The 18,533-nt window shown below is 41.2% G+C and overlaps 1 protein-coding gene across 1 annotated transcript; it reads right to left on the bottom strand.

Annotated features, from left to right (window-relative positions):
• Window positions 1-23: 23 nt before the first annotated feature.
• CCDC152 (coiled-coil domain containing 152) lies at window positions 24-17,517 on the bottom strand. The gene is made up of 8 exons (XM_054986661.1): window positions 17,455-17,517; window positions 16,499-16,604; window positions 8,832-8,900; window positions 6,566-6,630; window positions 4,753-4,855; window positions 3,691-3,818; window positions 1,133-1,219; window positions 24-146 (listed from the first exon to the last, which is right to left on the bottom strand). Exons 1-8 carry the CDS (start codon window positions 17,515-17,517, stop codon window positions 24-26), a joined length of 744 nt encoding a protein of 247 aa, XP_054842636.1.
• Window positions 17,518-18,533: the final 1,016 nt, after the last annotated feature.

Here is an 18,533-nt window from a genome sequence, read left to right as displayed (position 1 = left end):
CTAATATTGCTTTCAAGTAGTACTCAAATCTGCCATCGTTTGGGGCGGATATCTTGCACCTTGCGGAGCTGCTGTTCTAAGTCTCTGATGGTGTTGTGGAGAACTTCAATTTCTTTGTTTTTCTCTTCTTGAAAGTGCTGGAACTTCTGTAGAAATTTAAGCAAATAGTGTTGTGGTCCATTACAACTTTAATGATACTACTCATTTGGCCCACCAGCCTTGAGCAATAGTTGTGGCCCATTAAAATTCAAAACTGAGAAAGTGTAAATTCAATTAAAGTGCCTCTGCATTGAAAAATATTAGCAATTATTTGAGAATACAAGATTTTATTAAGAAAGTTGCTGTAGTAGCCACTCATTTTGACAGCATAGTGGTCCCAGCTGAGATGTGATTATTTGTTGAATTGTTAAGACCATGATGTGTCCCTACCAAGCTACACTATGGGACCGAAGTGGTCCAAATGAGGACAAGAGTACTGTTTAGCAGCCACTGTCACCCTTTTTCAGCTAAGTCATGGCATGTATCTTTCATGGCACATACAAAGGCCATTCCAAAAACTCTTTGTTAAATAGTGGTCCATACACAGTGCCATCCTGAAATAGAGTTGTACCTTTCTTAGTCCATCAAAGTCAATAGGCTTTGAAGGGTGTAACTGCTTAGGATGACACAGTCTTCCAAGTAGTTTTATACACGTGCACACCCAACACTTTTGCCTTTTTCTGATGACATAAGACCAATTAAAAGAAGAAAGCAATAAAGAGATGAGCACTATATATTGGATGCAAGTTGAAGACCCCATTAACCTCATCTGGAGATCCTTGTGTACACAGAGGTTCCTCATTCCAGTGTAGAGCATTTGGATCAGCTCCTTTTGAAATGAACTGAGAAGCTGTTTGCAACTTTCCCTTTTAAGTAGTACACTGCTAGTCTCCTGCACCACGAAATAACTGGATTGGGGCAATTAGTTTTACTTCTAGTGTGGAGGCTGAGTTTGAATCATTGGTATGTAGTATGCATGATACACCACCTAATTAATAGTGAAAGCATAATGGCACTTCGGTACATTATCCAGTCATACATAAATACATACAGCCCAACATTTGGCAAGCAGAGAGAGTTCTGGAAAACATACCCGTCGGTAGATGTTCTGAGCTAATGCGTTAGGATCAGGATGTGGTTGGGGTGTTCTGTTCTGCAATTTTGTCAATTTAGCATCAAACTGAAATAAAAATGTTAGTATATTGATGAACGTAATGAAAATTTCTGCAAAAGTAGATTTCAATGGGACTGAAAATCATACTGGTTTGGGGGGTGGAGGGGTTGCTATTCATATCTGAAGAAATTATGAAATCTCTGGGTGTTCTGGCAAGACCTTGTCAACATCTGATTAAACCAGTCATCAAAAAGCCGAAGCTCAAGGAGGTAGAAACGGGTTATAATAAAACACCCTATACACATATATAGATAGTTACAATGTTATATTCTGCACAGTACGTATCTCTTATAATTTCGTTACATATAAACAATCACATAGTCCATTTCCCCATTAGAATTGCTGGGTATGAGTCATTTGATTATTTTGTCTGTCCTTTCTGTTTCTATATTGCTTTTCTCGGGCATACAAATTAGCTCAGCATCAAGTCTACGCAAGCCGTTGGTTTTCCTCCGGTGCTGTGAAGTGGAAGCAGTACTTCAGAGGTGTAGGTGGTATAGGCTACGAGCTTTGCCAGCTCTTTTGCTATCGGCTCGTTTCAAGTGTTGTCTTCCTCTGGCCAATTTATTAATTTCTTCCAATAAACCTTTCTCCTATCCAGGCTATAGTATAATCATTATCGGTTGGATTAAACACAGGATCAGATGTTAAAGTGCTCAAGAGTATATGAATAAGAACATATTTCCATTAGGAAAGACAGAAGAAAGCAAAACACAAATGTTTTGCTCTCTGCTCCTTGCTTTCTGAAAAATATGGAAACACAGTAAGTACAGAATACAGAACACAGCAAGTCTGACACCTGAATTTTAAGCACCTTTTAAAGAATCAAGTCCCATTAATGACAGTAGAAGTAAGTAAACTCAATGCCATTCCATAAAATGCAATGAAAGTCCATTAAAATTGCATCAAGCGCATAGAAATGATCGATACCTAACAATAGCCAATTTTGCCTTGGATTCAAAACAAAGAACGAAGCAGTCAGAACTTTGCCAGAAAATGCACGGGGGAATAAAACAGCCTGCCAGAGTTCACAGAACTTTACCAGAGAAGGTTGTTCTATACGTTCCACCGGGAGGCCCATGGTCTAAGAATGCAATCCTGGGAGTACTTTTCTGAGGGTGAACTCTATTTAATAAAACGGGAATTATTTCCAGGTAAACTTTAGAGTTTCTTCCTAAATGAAAAAGAGTCCAGTAGCACCTTTAAGACTAACTAATTTTATTGTAGCATAAGCTTTCGAGAATCACGTTCTCTTCGTCAGATGCATGGAGGGCAGAAGGAAACTGGCCAAATATAGAGGAGGAGAGGAGGGGGAAGGGGGGAAGGAGGAGAGGGGGGATGTAAACAACTCCTTTGATATGGAGATGCAGACAGCTTCTTTTTGGTGTGGGGATCAGTTTGCTTGTGTAAAGATTCAAAGGAGTTTGCCGTGTTAGTCTGTAGTAGCAAAATCAAAAAGAGTTCAGCAGCACTGCAGCACAAGCCCTCGATAACCACACTCCTCCCCGCCAGATGCATCTGACAAAGAGAACCGTGCTACTGGACTCTTTTTGATTTTGCTACTACAGACTAACACAGCTAACTCCTCTGGATCTCTTCCTAAATGAACATCCTAGATTTTCAAAGGTAACTGTTACACTGACTATAGTTGGGTGAGTCTATAGAAGGAGAATTGGTTCTTCAGAAAAGTAGTGGAAAATATACCTTTAGAAATATCTTCTGTTTCAAGTATTTTGGAAGTTAACATGGGCTGGTTTTGCATGCTTATTTAAATAACAGACCTGAGAATCTTTTTTCACGATCTCTTGAGCCTTCAAATATAATAGCCACTACCATGGCCATGGCCAAAATAGCCATTTGCAAACTGATTCTGAATAATATCTTGTACAGAAGTTTCCTAATGTCAACACTGTACGAGATTATAAGGGAAGATGCAAAATGCACCCAAGCCTAAACATGTACAAGAGCTTTTTTTGGGATAGGGAAAGAATGTTTGTGCATCTAAAGACAGTATTGCTACAAATATATCAGATATATTCCTGCCCTCCAGACCAAACTTCTGTTACACCCCCCGCCCCAAGAGTGACAGGACAATTCTAGTACTGTCCTAAACCCAACCAGAGGGCACTCAAGCGTAAATTAGTAGCTGCATGGGATGTATTGGAGAAGTCCTGTGCATGTCAATGAATTCCAGAGCAGAGCCGATAAACTACACAAGGCTCTTGTCATGTGGTCATTGCTTTCATCCGCTATCATTTTTTTTCATTTAATTTATCTTATTTTTTATTTACATATTTATATTCCACCTTTCTCACTGAGACTCTAGGCGGATTACACAGTGTAAGTCAATATGATTATCAGCTGGAACATTCAATAAACAATGCAATAGGGTGGGCAAATGTAAATTTGCAGAGATTTGAAATCGAGCAGAAATGATAGCTGAAAATTTACCATTAAGACAAGTTTCTAGTGCATACCTCTATTTGTAATTTGATGATTTCATTCTGTTTTTCCTTTTCTTGAGTCCTTAGTTGCCTAGTTAATTCTAAAATCTTCAGATCCTTCTTTTCTATTAGTTGTTTGTGTTCTTCCTCCTTTGTTTCAACTGATAAGAATAATGACAACACTGGAGTAATGTCAATTGGATTGTGTGTGTGTGATGTGCCATCAAGTCGCTTCTGAACTATGGAGACCTAATGGATGAGAAAACATAAGCTGAACCATCCCTCTTTAGTGCTTGACTTCCCCTCTGCCCTTGTATCAATGAGCTCGGCTGGGAGAAAAACAACAACAACATTCGATTTATATACCGCCCTTCAGGATGACTTAACACCCACTCAGAGCAGTTTACAAAGTATGTCATTATTATCCCCACACAACAAAACACCCTGTGAGGTGGGTGGGGCTGAGAGAGCTAGAAGCTGTGACTGACCCAAGGTCACCCAGCTGGCTTCAAGTGGAGGAGTGAGGAGGAATCAAACCCGGTTCTGCAGATTAGAGTCCCGTGCTCTTAACCACTACACAAAACCGTGACAGTGTCTGTGACACTGGAGCATGGGGAAGTCAGAGGATGAGCAGGTTCAGAAACCTCTTACACACACTCCTTTTGATGTTCAAAATGAGACCTTTTGCATCCCTCTTTATACATTAGTGGGGCAGGCACATGAACAAACACAGCACTTTCCATCACATCTAGACTGACTCCTAGTAGCTTCTTCAAAAGCTGAAAATCTTTTTGAAAGAATGATGGTGGGCTACAGTTTCCACATGTCTATATATGGGACAAGGGAAAAACAGGCAGCTGCCCATCTTGTTGAAGCTAAATCAAGCAAATACAATTAGATCAGTTTGCTGGTCACAGATGGTAAGTTTGTAGATGTGCTCATTTAGAGCTGGAAAAGGATAGTTAAAATAGGTTTACCACGTAAAATGTACTCTCAAACTTTAGTGAAAAACAATTAAGTAATAACAATGAAGATTTTGCCTTGAACATGACAAATTTCAGTATACCACAGTGTATGTGTATTGTGCTTGCTTACGTCTTTTGTTCATTTCACAGTGAATCTTCTTTTGTTCAGTCTTGTGTTCCTCTTCCTTGCTTTTAATTTCTTTCATGAGTCTGTCAATCTGACTTTTATATCCCTGTGAATTTGTTTAAGCAATTTCTTGGAGCAATAAGCTTTGCAACATATTTGATAAAAGACTGCAGTCACAAAATTCCCTATATCCCATGTTAGGATTAAGAAAATTTTAAGAAAACACCACCAGGCATTTCAAAATTAACCTTGAAAGCTATGACTTCTCTAGGAGATCTTGAGTAAGATCCATTTCAATTCTTCATTTAAAAAGAGGAAAAACGTAGCCCTTAGCCCCAAAACATTTTAGCCAAAGGAAAGTAAGTACATTAAGTTAATTTTGGGCCAATTCATACCCCTGTTCTTGCTTGTTGAGAATATGAGTAGGCCTGTAGAGAGATTTGTTTACCAGCACACAGTTTATAATGTTGAATAAGTGCTCATTCCACTTTTGGGCAGTTTTGAAAGAGCATGAAAAATGTGTTGAAACTATCAGCTGGACATGAGGATTGAAAGAACATCATGAGATACAGTCTGCACAGTTCCACTACAGCCATTCTTTAGTCCAATTTGTCAATGGGAGGAAAGGTCAAATAATATGTGATTAGAAGAACTCTTGCAATGTTTTTAAAGTCGTAGATGCAGAGGAGTTAGCCGTGTTAGTCTGTGGTAGCACAATCAAAAAGAGTCCAGTAGCACCTTTAAGACTAACCAATTTTATTGTAGCATAAGCTTTCGAGAATCAAGTTCTGACGAAGAGAACTTGATTCTCGAAAGCTTATGCTACAATAAAATTGGTTAGTCTTAAAGGTGCTACTGGACTCTTTTTGAATGTTTTTAAAGCGATCGCTAGCCAAATGAGCGTACCAGAACTGAACTGGGGCTAAAGTGCTGGAGAGTGTAACCCTTTTCTACCCGCTATCGTCCTGCTTGAAATCATCCCCCATGGAACTGCTATTTGACCTGCGGTGTGAAATGCTCAGGCACCCGTATGATGTCCCCTGCAGGGTTAAACTCCCTCTCCTACCTCCACCACTGCAGTTCCAATCCATTTTGCCTTCCTTGAGACTATAAGCTAAAAAAAAACCTGTGGAAAATTCAGTAATAAATCTTTTGATGTTACATCTAATTACACTCTCAAATATTTTGGTTGAACTTGTTTGCCATGTATAACTTTCTACAAACTCCATCAAAATGAAACGGCAAGGGACAATAAAAACAAGGTTAGAATGTATGAAGCTGCCTCATACAAGCCAGCTCAGTGGTTCATTTCCAGGGTCTAAGCCCAGCCCTTTTCACTGCCGATGTGAGCGAACTTGGATTTTCTGTATGCCACATAATGATGTAGAGTCTAAAGCGTGTGCCTTCCCCTCAAATTGTGAAGTATTTTTGCCACTTATGATTCATATGGTACAGGCAAGTTCAATTTGCACATAGGTTGTGATAATAGCTACATCAGTACAACGTCATAGTACTGATTGCATGTATAAAACCATGGCCTTCTTATAGTAGATGCACAGGAACAAAGGTTTGGGATTGGAGTGCTGAGAGATGGTAAGCCGCCCACAACCAAGACAGAGGGATTCATTCCAACATTCCTATTTGAACAGGACCAAATCTACTTACATTCAAGTCACTCACAATGATGATTCTTAAGGACAATGACAACAACAACGAGAATAACCCCAGTAACAAATTAGCAAAACAACAACCTTTCCATGGAAAACATATTTCACAGTTAAAAGAAGCACAGTACAGAAACAGTGACTGTTCCTACCTGTTCACAGAAATTTACTTTCTCTTCTAGCAAACAAGCTGCATTCTTCAACCTCTCATTTTCATCTGCATAGAAAAAAAATCTTAAAAATCAGAACTGCAAGATAAATTTCCAAACTATTATTTTTTTATAATCTATTGACTAAATAATAGACCTAAATAATAGGTCTTGGCTTATTGAGCTACTTCCTAGATGGAAGAAATTAAGTAAATGCTAAGGGTCACCAATGAAGGACATATTCTAGCAGGTCAGTTTGGGTGCTGGGGACTATCAATCCATTGGTGCCAAATACAGGAACAGAGGGAAACTAGGTATGAATCAAGTCCTAGCTGTCAAGCATTATCTACAGAAGAGAGAGAGAATTCAGGCAAAGGTCATACAGCAAGTCAGGTACAGAAAGGAAACAAGCTAGGTTTGGCTGGGCAGCCTCCTGGGCAATATTCAGAGACATTGCTTGTACCGAGGTGCAAGGGGTTGGACCTAGGGAACAGTTTAGCAGATTGAACTAATGCTGCCACTTAGAAGGCATTCTTGAGTCCACTGATTGGGCATATAGGCAAAACTATACTGCAGTCTATAGGGTGCCCTCAAAACTCAGGCCTCTCCGGTCTTGATCAGGTGGTACTGATGGTAAAGCACTGAAATCTGCCTTCTGGGATTCCTGTTTGAGACCTCCGCAGCCTCTTTCATGGGTCAAAATAAATCAGGGGTCCCCAATAGCTCCCACTGACACCTTTCCCAGCGCCCGCCAAGTGTTTTTAGAATGAGGGTGGAACCACATGAGGCTCTCACCCAGCAGGTCTTCTCATTGGTCACTGGAGATCTGATTGACTGTGTAGATTTTTTTAAAAAATTGCTTCAACAGCAGCTGCCAGCATAGCACAAGGATATTCACTGCATGACTGAAGATAAGCTGTGTGTATGCAAGAAATTTTTTAAAACATATTCATTTTAAAAGGCATCATGTTAATCAACGCTTCTGCTTGAAATATTGAAGAGTTACCATTAGATTTATGCATAACCTTACTCCCTGATATTTTTGTGGTTGGTTCTGCCTCCTGTGGCAGCCATTTTGCAGTTACACCCATCACCTTATGTCAGAAAGTTTGGGGACCCCTGATATAAATAAGCATAAGAGGTCAGAAGAAGGACTACTGTATTTCTGAGACAATGGTTCTTTTCCTCTAAGGGATATGGGCTAATGAACAAACAAACAGAGAACAGATTTTTGTGAGTAGCTTATGTAGACTCAGGGCTTTTTTTCAGGGGGAACGTGAGGGAATGGAGTTCTGGAACCTCTTGAAAATGGTCACATGGCTGGTGGCCCCGCCCCCTGGTCTCCAGACAGAGGGGAGTTTAGATTGCCCTCCGTGCCACTCAGCGGCGCGGAGGGCAATCTCAACTCCCCTCTGTCTGGAGATCAGGGGGCGGGGCCACCAGCCATGTGACTATTTTATCTGAGGGCAACCCACTGAGTTCCACCACCTCTTTTCCCAGAAAAAAATCCCTGTGTAGACTACAGAAGAAACCCACATCTATAGAAGAATCACAAGAAAATAATATGCCTGCATCCCTTCAGCTTTTGGGACATGGTCACAGAGGAAATCACCCCTGCTGTTCTGTGACCCTAAACAGCTTTATGAATGTCCTTTGTATTGCTTTTTGCTGATGCAAATCAGTACAAACAGAAGGGAAATTGCACTTCTTCTGTGGCTTTTGAGGTCAAGCTGGTTGTGATCTAGGAAACTCAAAATTAATCTCCGAAAATGGGGTGGGGGGTGGGGGAGGAGGTTACATCCACTGAAAAATAATGTTGGAAAGTGACCAAGTTGATGGGAACAATGGCAATCTAGAGAAGGGCATGGGCGACCCTTTTCCCTGTGTTGTAGATCAAATTGTGGCTGAGAAAGCAACTTGGGGCAATGACTGGAGAAATGGCCCACGGGGAAAGAGTTAAGCATCTCTTTCTTTATGCTGCTGCTCCAATTATACCTGCAGCCTCCTGGGGCTATATTTTATTGAAAGGAAGGAAGGAAGGAAGATCAAGAGACTAATGATAGGCCTCCCACCGCACGTCTAGATTGACCTTTAGAGTGCCTGCCTGCCAGTCTCTCTCCTTCCTACCCGGTGAGAGGTTCACTCTGGGCGCTCTGTTCCAAATGCTGTGTAACACACCATAGGAGCAGCCCCCCAATAAAGAAATAATAATAGCACAGTGGTTTATCAACAACAATACAGCTGACTAAACATGCAGCTGTTTTATTACCTCTCAAATGATGCTGGTTTTCGATAGCTTGTTGAAGGCCTTTAATCAAATTCTGAAGTATAGCACATTCTTTAAAAAAGAAAGAAATCAGATTTTTAAAAAAACCCACTATGGTTATTTATTATACAGTTCTGTCAAAGAATATAAAATCATCCTATTTAGGAATGGACATTTGATGGTGTAATGTTTAGAAAATGTTGTGCTGGTTGTTGTCCTTCTACATGTCGCATATTCAAAGCTTTCTAAGCACCATTTTTGCATTTTAAAAAGTCTGGCTGCTATTTAACAACCAGTATAACAACTGTATTAAAAAGGGGTTTTAAAAAGTTATTGGTGTGTTTCAAAGTCCTTGCAATTTCATGTAATGAACACAAGATGGACCTCTGGTATTCTCATATTTCATTCGCCAGGTCGCTTTAACACACCATAGTCTTCCTAAGGGATCAAAATGCAAAACACAGCTTTAGACAGGGTTGAAGGAAACCCACCACACACTCCATCAGAGCTGCATGTATCATGAGAGCATGCTCCAAAGACATAATAACCTTATTCTTCTTCCCTAGTGCTTCCATTCCCAGTTGCATGACAATGTGCCTAAAAATTTCCATTGGGGCTCCCGTGAAAAGATCCATTCACTCTGTTTCTTCATCTGGCCCCCTCTAAGCAGGCTCCTTATTCTGGGAGTGAGAGTTGCCTGTTCATATGCATCTGCTGTAGTTTCCAAACTGTTCTCAAGGACAGTGCCATATACAGTATATTGGAATTACTGGCCATAAAGATTAGATTATCAGTGCATTGTGGTTAATGATTTCTTTTTTATATACTCAGGAATCAATCTGCTGACTGTGGCAAAAATTTGTATTAAAGCAACAAGATCATAATGATCAGGGCTTTTTTTCAGCTGGAACGCGGTGGAACAGAGTTCCGGAACCTCTTGAAAATGGTCACATGGCTGGTGGCCCCGCCCCCTGATCTCCAGACGGAGGGCAGTTTAGATTGCCCTTCGCGCTGCCAAGCAGCGTGGAGGGCAATCTAAACTCCCCTCTGTCTGGAGATCAGGGGGCGGGGCCACTAGCCATGTGACCATTTTCTCCGAGGGCAACCCACTGAGTTCCACCACCTCTTTTCCCAGAAAAAAAGACCTGATAACGATTTAATAAGATCTGGAAAATGAGTTTAATCATCAAATTAACATACTTTGTATATGCTCAAATAATGTCAGATTTGGGAATGAACTCCACGAATAACAAACTATCTTTTTAACCTACCGGAACTCCAAATTCCAAAATGAAATCTTCCTAAATGTATTTTTCGGGTGATATAACTGATTACATGTAATTAATATATACAAATGATTTGGCTTGAAGAGCTTGTAGTTAGCTATTTAATACATAGGTATTTAAAACTTCAGTTTTTAAAATATGCTACAAGAAAATGAATCCTGACATTCAAAATTTTCCCTGCACTGCTATGAACACTGCACGTTCAGTCTGTAGAACTCCTATCCCTAAGGAAGTCTGCAAAGTAATAGTACACAGTAAATTCTGTTAAACCAATCTGTCCATGCTTTCATAACATTCTTTTTCTTTACAGGTAAAGTCTCTGCATTACAGGAAAGATGGAATAGATGGCTTAACAAATCATTTTTCATTTGGAACAAACATTCTATGATTTATAAGCCATTGTTCTGTTCTATCATTTGAAGAATGCTTCAATGGATGAAAATTATAGTCCCCCCCCCTCACAATACATATCCAGTCAATCTTCAGTCTTACAGATCAGAAAGATCAATATTTATTTTACAAAGATATAAATCTAGGCAATAGACCTTCCATGGAAAAATAGGGTTGTGATTAATTTTGAGAGCTTGCCCTTAAGCGTTTCACAGTGTTTGTACTGATCGTACAGTGAAAGAAACACTTGCAGTTTAATGCCCTCTTGCATGTGCTCCAACTGCCCTCGTTTTTCTAATGACATCCCTGGTAAATTACTATTCCAGTTTATCCCTGGCTTTGACTTTTGGGATTCCTTGTAAAAATGTCATTAGTGATGCCTGCCAACATTGCAGTTCCTTAGAGCATCTAAAAAATAATTCTTAAAGGGGTAGTGCTTCAGTGGAGGAGACCCGGATTCAAATTCTCATTCTGCCATAGAATTCACTAGGTAACTTGAGGCCAGTCACAATCTCTCAACCAAACTTACCCCACAGGGTAGTTGAGAGAACAAAATGGGAAAGGGACCATACGTGCTGGCCCCTGAGTTCCAGGGAGGATGTACGCAGGTGCCATGAAGTGGCAACTGACTTATGGTGACTCCAGCAAGGGTTTTCAAGGCCAAATGAGAAGCAGAGGTGGTTTGCCATGGAGAAGGAGGAGGATAAAAAACAAATAGATAAATCCCACATATTAACACAAAGGCTGTATATAGTACACACCTTGCTGCTTTATACTACAACTGCTGTAGTATACTTTGAACTTTTGATAACATATTATAGGACCCTTAAGTTTATGTAATAGATCTTTCAGCAAAAGAACCATCACCCTGCTCTTCTACATCAATGCTCTGAATATACCATATATAATCTTCAACAATATGTAATGGGGCATGGACTCAGACAGTGATCCTACCCAAGGAACAAGTAGGTTCCTATTTTCACCTGTGAAATTTTGCAGGATATATGCTTTGGAATTCATTAGACTAGAGCTGCAATTCTTGGAATTCATTAGACTAGAGCTGCAATACTGGGCACGCTTCTTTGCCAGTAAATCAACTGAACACAGTGGGTACTTGAAAAATTTTTAGGGAATCAGATCTAATGTCAAAAAGGTAAAACAACTTTTAGGTTCTTTAAGTAATAAAACTATCAATGTTGTACGTAATTGTAAATTACATTCAACCATATCTAGTGTAATTCTCTCTCCTGAGGAATTCAATTATCATGACTTAACTATACTTATTAACTTATTCCTTATTAAGGAAGAACAGAATCTTGTTTAGTTACAACGGACTTCAAAGAAGTGAAATATTAGACGCTATAATCAATGGTAGCAAACCCAGGCCTTCACAGCCAGCACCTGATGGGGTATTGCTGGCCAAAAGATGTTCTGAGTTCTTTGATAAAAAGGACATGTTTCAAACAAATACAACATAAATCGGGTTCCTTTTTAGTATGCTAGGTAGGAAGAGCCACATACATTGAGATCAAACAGTGTTAAGCATTCTCCTTACCCAAGCGGTGGCAGCATACAGATTTCACAATCAAACAAAGATTTTTTGTGTGATAGGCTCAACCCTGGCTTGTTTCCTTCTTCCCTTCTACCTCCTCCCTGTATTAGAGTCCCGGTTTGTGGGGAAGAAAATGCCATGCGCTCATATTTGGATTCCATGGGAAATTGGAGTTTGATGGAAGGTTTCTGAAACCAGGAAGCTTTTGATCAGCTGTTTGTATGAATGGAAAGAGTAGGAGCAACAGGCTGGAGATGAAAGGAGAAGCCAATGTATTATCTAGAGTTTGGTCTGTTATTGGTTGAGAAAGCAGGGCGATGCATTATATCTATGATAAACTATAGTTTATTTTGTTTGTTTGTTTCATGAAAGTCAGACAAGATATTGTACTTAGCAATTGTTTGAATTACAAATATATAAGCAGCACCTCTTGGAAGCAAACAAGGTCTCTTATGGTAGGAAGCAAATATATGAACTCTGCAGCAGATTCATACAGAACAGATGCTGTGGCCTCTACTAGGCTGTTTCTCTTATCTTTATCTTCTTCTGTCCAAATTCAAACTACTACCACTCCTGCCCCATCCTATCCACTTCTGTGCAGAGCACTTCTTTCAGACCCCATCCTCTGCAGATAGATTGCCCAGGCTGTCAAACATCTGCAGTCATTAAAGGAACATTACAATTCTCTTGTTAAAACTAGGAATTTAACTTTCCATGTGTGTGGCAGGGGATTAAGAAGAACACATTTTGTAGTACAAATCTACTCTTGAATGCTAATGCTTTACCTATTCACAGATGCTAATATTTTACTTACTCAAACAATGGATTTTTTATTCAGTGTTTATGGAACTGCTCTAAGCCTTTGTTAAACAATGTGGTACCACTGAACAGCTCTCAATATAACAATGTGGTACCACTGAACAGCTCTCAATATAACAATGTGGTACCACTGAGCAGCTCTCAATAGTAACATCTATATGCGCCCCCTCAGCCGGTTAGCCCGCAGCTTTGGGCTGGGCTGTCACCAGTATGCATATGACACTCAGCTCCATCTGCTGATTGACGGCCAGTCTGATCTCGCTCTGGATTCCTTGGCCAAGGGTCTTGAGGCTGTGCCGGTATGGTTACATCAGAGTTGCCTGAAATTGAATCCCCTGAAGACAGAGGTTCTGTGTCTGGGTCATGGGGCAATCAAGCTGGGGACCCGGCTCCCAGCCCTCAATGGGGTACAATTGAAATCTTTGCCAACGGTGAGGAGCCTGGGTGTGACCTTAGATGCCACACTTTGTCCCAAAACAATGGGCAAATCCACATGCCCTTGGTGCGTCTCAGCATTGTGCCAAATGTTCGCTAAATGCCCGGAAGTATAGCGTCTTTCTAGCACAATTCAGAAATTGCGCTAGAAAGTCGCTGTACATCCGGGTGTTTAGTGAACATTTAGTGCAACGCTGGGATGCTCTGAGGGCATGTGGATTCCGCCAATGTCTTTGTCCCAAAACAATGACTTAATGGCTTTCTCTGGAGGTAGACAAAAGAACTGGGAAAAGTTAGATTGTTCCTGTCTGAGGCAGACTATAGATTAAAATATTGCTTGATGATATGGTAAGCACTGGACAGGAAAAGCTACCAGGCTTGCTGAATAGCTTAGATAAGGGTAAATGGGTGAGGAGAGGTATTGTCGTGGGCTGGGTCAGCACAGGCAGGATAGTCTGAGTTCAGTCCGAGGTCAGTGGACGAGTTCAAAGCCAGGTGAGAGTTTCAAGTCCAAAGTCCAGAATCCGAAAGCCAAGTCAAGAGGTCCGTACGTCAGTTACCAGTCAAAGCAAGGGCTATCCAGAAGCGGAGTCAAGGCACGGTCCAGAGGTCACATGGCAAGGCAAGGGCAGGGCAAGGTTCAGCAGAGTGGTCACAGCAGGAACAGGATTCCGACATGTTGCTTCCACGCCTCCTGGCTGTCTGTGGCAGCCAGGAGGCGTGGCTGGGCTTGCAGCCAGCTGCTTGGGAGCTATCCTGTGCTCACTCCTCATCACTCTCAACAAGCAGCTGGCATCTGGCCAGGAGGCGTACACTTTGCCTCCTTGCCTGCAATTCAGTTCTCAGCTTCTGTCTCCGGCGCTCAAAGGGTGGAGGTGAACCTGGAGGGCTGGGGTCTGCTAACTGGGTTTCACCTGCTGGAGCAGAGCTAGAGGGCGTTGGTGGTGCCTCAGCTGTTGGTGGTGCTGGCTGATCAGCAGGCATTCCCTGCTGGTCAGCTTCTGTTAGCTCCCCTTCTCCTGAGGAGTCCTTAGCTTCTGGCCATTCAAGGCTGGCTGCACGGAGCTCCTCTTCCCCTGAGGAGTCCTCGCTAGCACCCAGCCCTGGCTGACTGATGACAGGTATAGGAAAGCATTGATGAGCTTAGACATGGGTTTTCTCAGGAAGCCTCTGCGTCTCTCTGGGGCATGGAGGAGCAGTCAGTCAACTGTCTCTGACTCATGTTCTGGTAGTTTTTCAGGCTCTTGCTCAGTTGACATACACTCTGCCTTGGGCCAGGCAGTGCCTTGGACTTACGGCATAGGGGGTTTATGATATTCCATCAATAAACTGCCCTGTCAACATGAAGAGGAGGTCTGATAGCTTGCACCATAGCAGAATACAATGACAAAGGAAACATGACAATATTTATCATTAAATCCACTTATTCTGGTAACGAATGCAAACATTCGAAGTTTTCATCAAGCAGATTAGAAAGGTAGCTAAACTGAGCAACCACCAGTAATTCAGTCTGCAATCTTAACAATGCTTACATGGAAGAAAGTTCCATTGAATAAAGTAAGACTTACTTAAACGTATATAGAATTGCACTGTCAGCAGCTGAACATTTTTCTAATTACTGCTCCTGAATGCTAAAGGAATGCTTCAACTGCTGAATTTCTGCTTGCAGCTCTTACAGACCTTTCCAGAAAAAAAGAGGCCACTCAATTAACAGTCTCACTGTATGAGCAACGAAGGGTTTAGTAACAGATGTACCAAATGTGACCTTGCAGCAATTTTGAAGGTTGATAAACGGGTGAGCATAATTTCAGATGCAAGCTCTCCAACAGAAGTAGTTTGTTGACCGTAATTATAAATCACTGCAGTGAAACTTTGGGGTTATTTTGAAACTAGAAGCAGATGATGTTTTTATTTAACTTTATTAAGTGTTCTAACACAGCATGTCATATTTAGAAACGGGTATATATTTTCATACAGATCATTAATTATTTAGTACACGATGAGCAGGATCATTTAGCAGATAATTGTCAGCTTTTTCCGTGCCTGATTTTAGCCTTTCCTCTATAGGTGGATGCAGGAAAACAGACTGTAACTGTGTAAGTGGCAAGAGGAGAAAGTAATCAGGGCACTGAAGGGAGCTAGAGCAAAAGCGTGGATTCTCCTCTCCCTGCCTGTCTTTCTTTGGCTCAGACACATGAGTTGGATGGGGTGTCCCCCCCCCCCCAGTTTCTGGACCTCGACTCTGGATGGGCTAGAGTTGCTCAAGATCAATGTATCGAAGGTTGGCAGGATGAGGTGAGTGCCAAGTACCAAGGTCTGGAAGACAGCACAAAAACAACTTGGCCCACACTTCAATCAGGAATGGGAGATTGGCTCAGCGACCCCTGAGCCTGCAATGTCCTTGCTAAGCAATCTTTTCTTTCATGCTGGGAGAGAGGGAGAGGAACCCAAAGGAAGTGGAGCACATTTCTCTCTTGTAAATGCTGATGGGGGGTGGGGGTGGGGCGGAGGTTAAAGGAGCATTAAAGAGTTGTTGTCCTCTTCCAGGATAGTATGCGTGTGTGTGGGCATGCACATATGTGCATGCATAGTGGGGCTGAATGATTAATTGGGGTCCAATGCAAGACATCTTGCAAGGGCCCCCAAAGCCCGTGTAGTCGCCTGGTACTGAATTCAGCATAACTATAGCGGGGAGGAGTGTAAGGTGTATGCAAGTGCGTCAGTTGTCCTGTGACTGTGAAAGTATGAGAAGATCTAAGCAGTATAAAGATAGATCAACATGGCCCCAAAGGATGGAAATGCTAGTTAACTTGTGATTTGGGTGTGCGTGAACTGACCGCTGTGATTTTGGTATTATCAACTTGTGATTTTGTCATTATTAAGCTAGTCTTCTTTCTCCACACTGACTCCCACGCCTCTTGCCTTGAATGCCTATAAGTTTGAGAGGAGAGTCAGCATCTTATTTTCATTTACATTAACTTGGTTTCTGAGTATTGTTCATATAAGTGCTCAGATAAACACAGGAGTCTGTCTTGTGTCCTTCATAGAAGGCAGCATCATAGTTATATTTTTTATAGAATATTGGTTGAGGCTGAGTATGTTACAGGGTCAGTTCATTTACAAACGATACAAAACTCTAAAACTATTAAATATAGGAATGCAGGGTAATGTTTCTAAGTGACTCTCACCTTCTTTTGCTGATTCTGCCTGTGATTGGCTGATGGTTAGTAATTTGTTTGTTTTTTCTAACTGAAGAGTCAGACGGTTATTTTCTCCATGAAGTTCTGATATTTTCTGTTGGAAATTGTTTAGATGATAAATGAAAACTTTTTTGCTCCAATTTTTTCATTTTTTAAAAAATCGCTTTTATTGTGAACCATAGTCAGTCATGATCACATTAGTCTTTTTTAGGCATTACAGTCTTACACACTGGGAGCATACCAATTGCATGTAACAGGTGCACACAATCTTGCCTATACAATTGGTCATTGTATTGTAAGAGTGGGAACAATGCCCATATTTACCATATATGTGTGGACTCAGCCCTGAAAACTCCAGTGGTCAGTTCTCGCATACCAAACATACCAAAGCAGGGTTACCAACTAATTGGAAGCGGAAGTGTCCTGTCCCTTTAATAGAGACTTAATGGGCTGTTATTTACAAAATGACATTATTTATCTCCATGTCATGAAAAGCTTCAGTTGTATATTTACACACATTATATCCTTCGTCAGGACATTTTTTTCTCTGGGTCTGTTGGCAACCCTAGCTGTACATGCATGATGCAGGCTCACTCCCAGGTGGTAGGGGGATCCACACAGAGGCATGCACCCGTGGAATCCCACAACCTGTCATCCCATTGTGTCCCCCTTCACCTGGTGCCCTGAAGGGGTGAGGGGGTCATTGGCCGGCAGGTGGTTGGTTGATGCTTGGACCCGTATCCTATGCATGCCAAGGCTTTCTAAGCTGTAAGCAATCAAGTTGTGGCCTTTTAAAATCCCAACAAATTGTCTGTGTCTTCTGTTGCCTTCCCCGTGCCCCTCCTCCCCCCGCAAAAGAGGGACAGAAAGTTTTAAATGAATAAAAATAAACACATTAGCATGACAATGACACAACAAACTGGTATTACTTCATACAACAGTACCTTTTCTATATGTGAGAAGTCATCTACAAGTTTATCCAGATTTACCACACTCATTTTCTTCATGTTTGGTTATCTGCAAGATCGCTCAAGTACTTTCTGTATAAAGGAAACAGTATTAAAAAAATCAGAACCTGATTAGCAAATTCTTTATTAATTAACATTGGGTCAAGGAATTTCCATTTCTGTCAGTCTCTATTTATATCATAATGTGAGATCCCATCAGCAAAACTAAATGAATTCCCCACCCCACCGCTAGGGATCTCAGGCCACCCACTATAGCGGGAGACCTTCTGGTATCTTGCTGTTTTGCCCGCTGGTACCTCAGGCACTGGTAGGAGGGATTATAGTAATGTCATGGATGCTCTCGAAACTATACAAACTCTATAAAAAATCTAAAACTTGTATCAGTTTTTACCAGAAGTGATGCTGGCATACCAGGCCCCCCCTCCCAATTTCTGCTAGCAGTTGCCAGCTACAGTCCGGCAACCCTACCCACAACAGAGACAACTCTTTGTGCTGACTGACAGAATCTTATCAAGTTATTTTCCCCTCCTGTGAACAAACCTGGGATTACTATTTTCCTTAACATTCAACAAAATATGATAAATTTTTGATAGTGACTGTTGTCATAATACTTTTCATCTCTGTTAGTGCTTGAAAACTTCCTTCTGTTTCCCTTCTTATTATTCAGGTTTAAAAAAAAAACCCTCCAGATTTGGTAATATTCAGACAACAATATTCCAAACCTCATTTCTTGAAGCTGATCATCTTTTTGAGCTTTATTATATTAGCTCAGCTGATATACTGATTCACACAAACAGGTTTTAAATAGAAATACAGAAGCTTGCTGGTTGATCTTGAGCCAGTTACTCTCTCTCTTAGGGCCAAGCTACAAGTGACGAATGACACTTGAACGGCAAGTGAACAGACTCAAGTGTATTCCTCCCTGTTCACTTGCGCTCCACTTGATAACTACGGGCGAAGCTACAAGTGACGAATGACACTTGAACGGCAAGTGTATTTCTCCCTGTTCACTTGTGCTCCATTCAATCCACTTGCTGTTCAAGTGTCATTCGTCA

Source organism: Eublepharis macularius, chromosome 8 (assembly GCF_028583425.1).
Source record: "Eublepharis macularius isolate TG4126 chromosome 8, MPM_Emac_v1.0, whole genome shotgun sequence".
NCBI lineage: Eukaryota > Metazoa > Chordata > Lepidosauria > Squamata > Eublepharidae > Eublepharis > Eublepharis macularius.
This window is presented reverse-complemented; position numbering and strand designations above follow the sequence as displayed.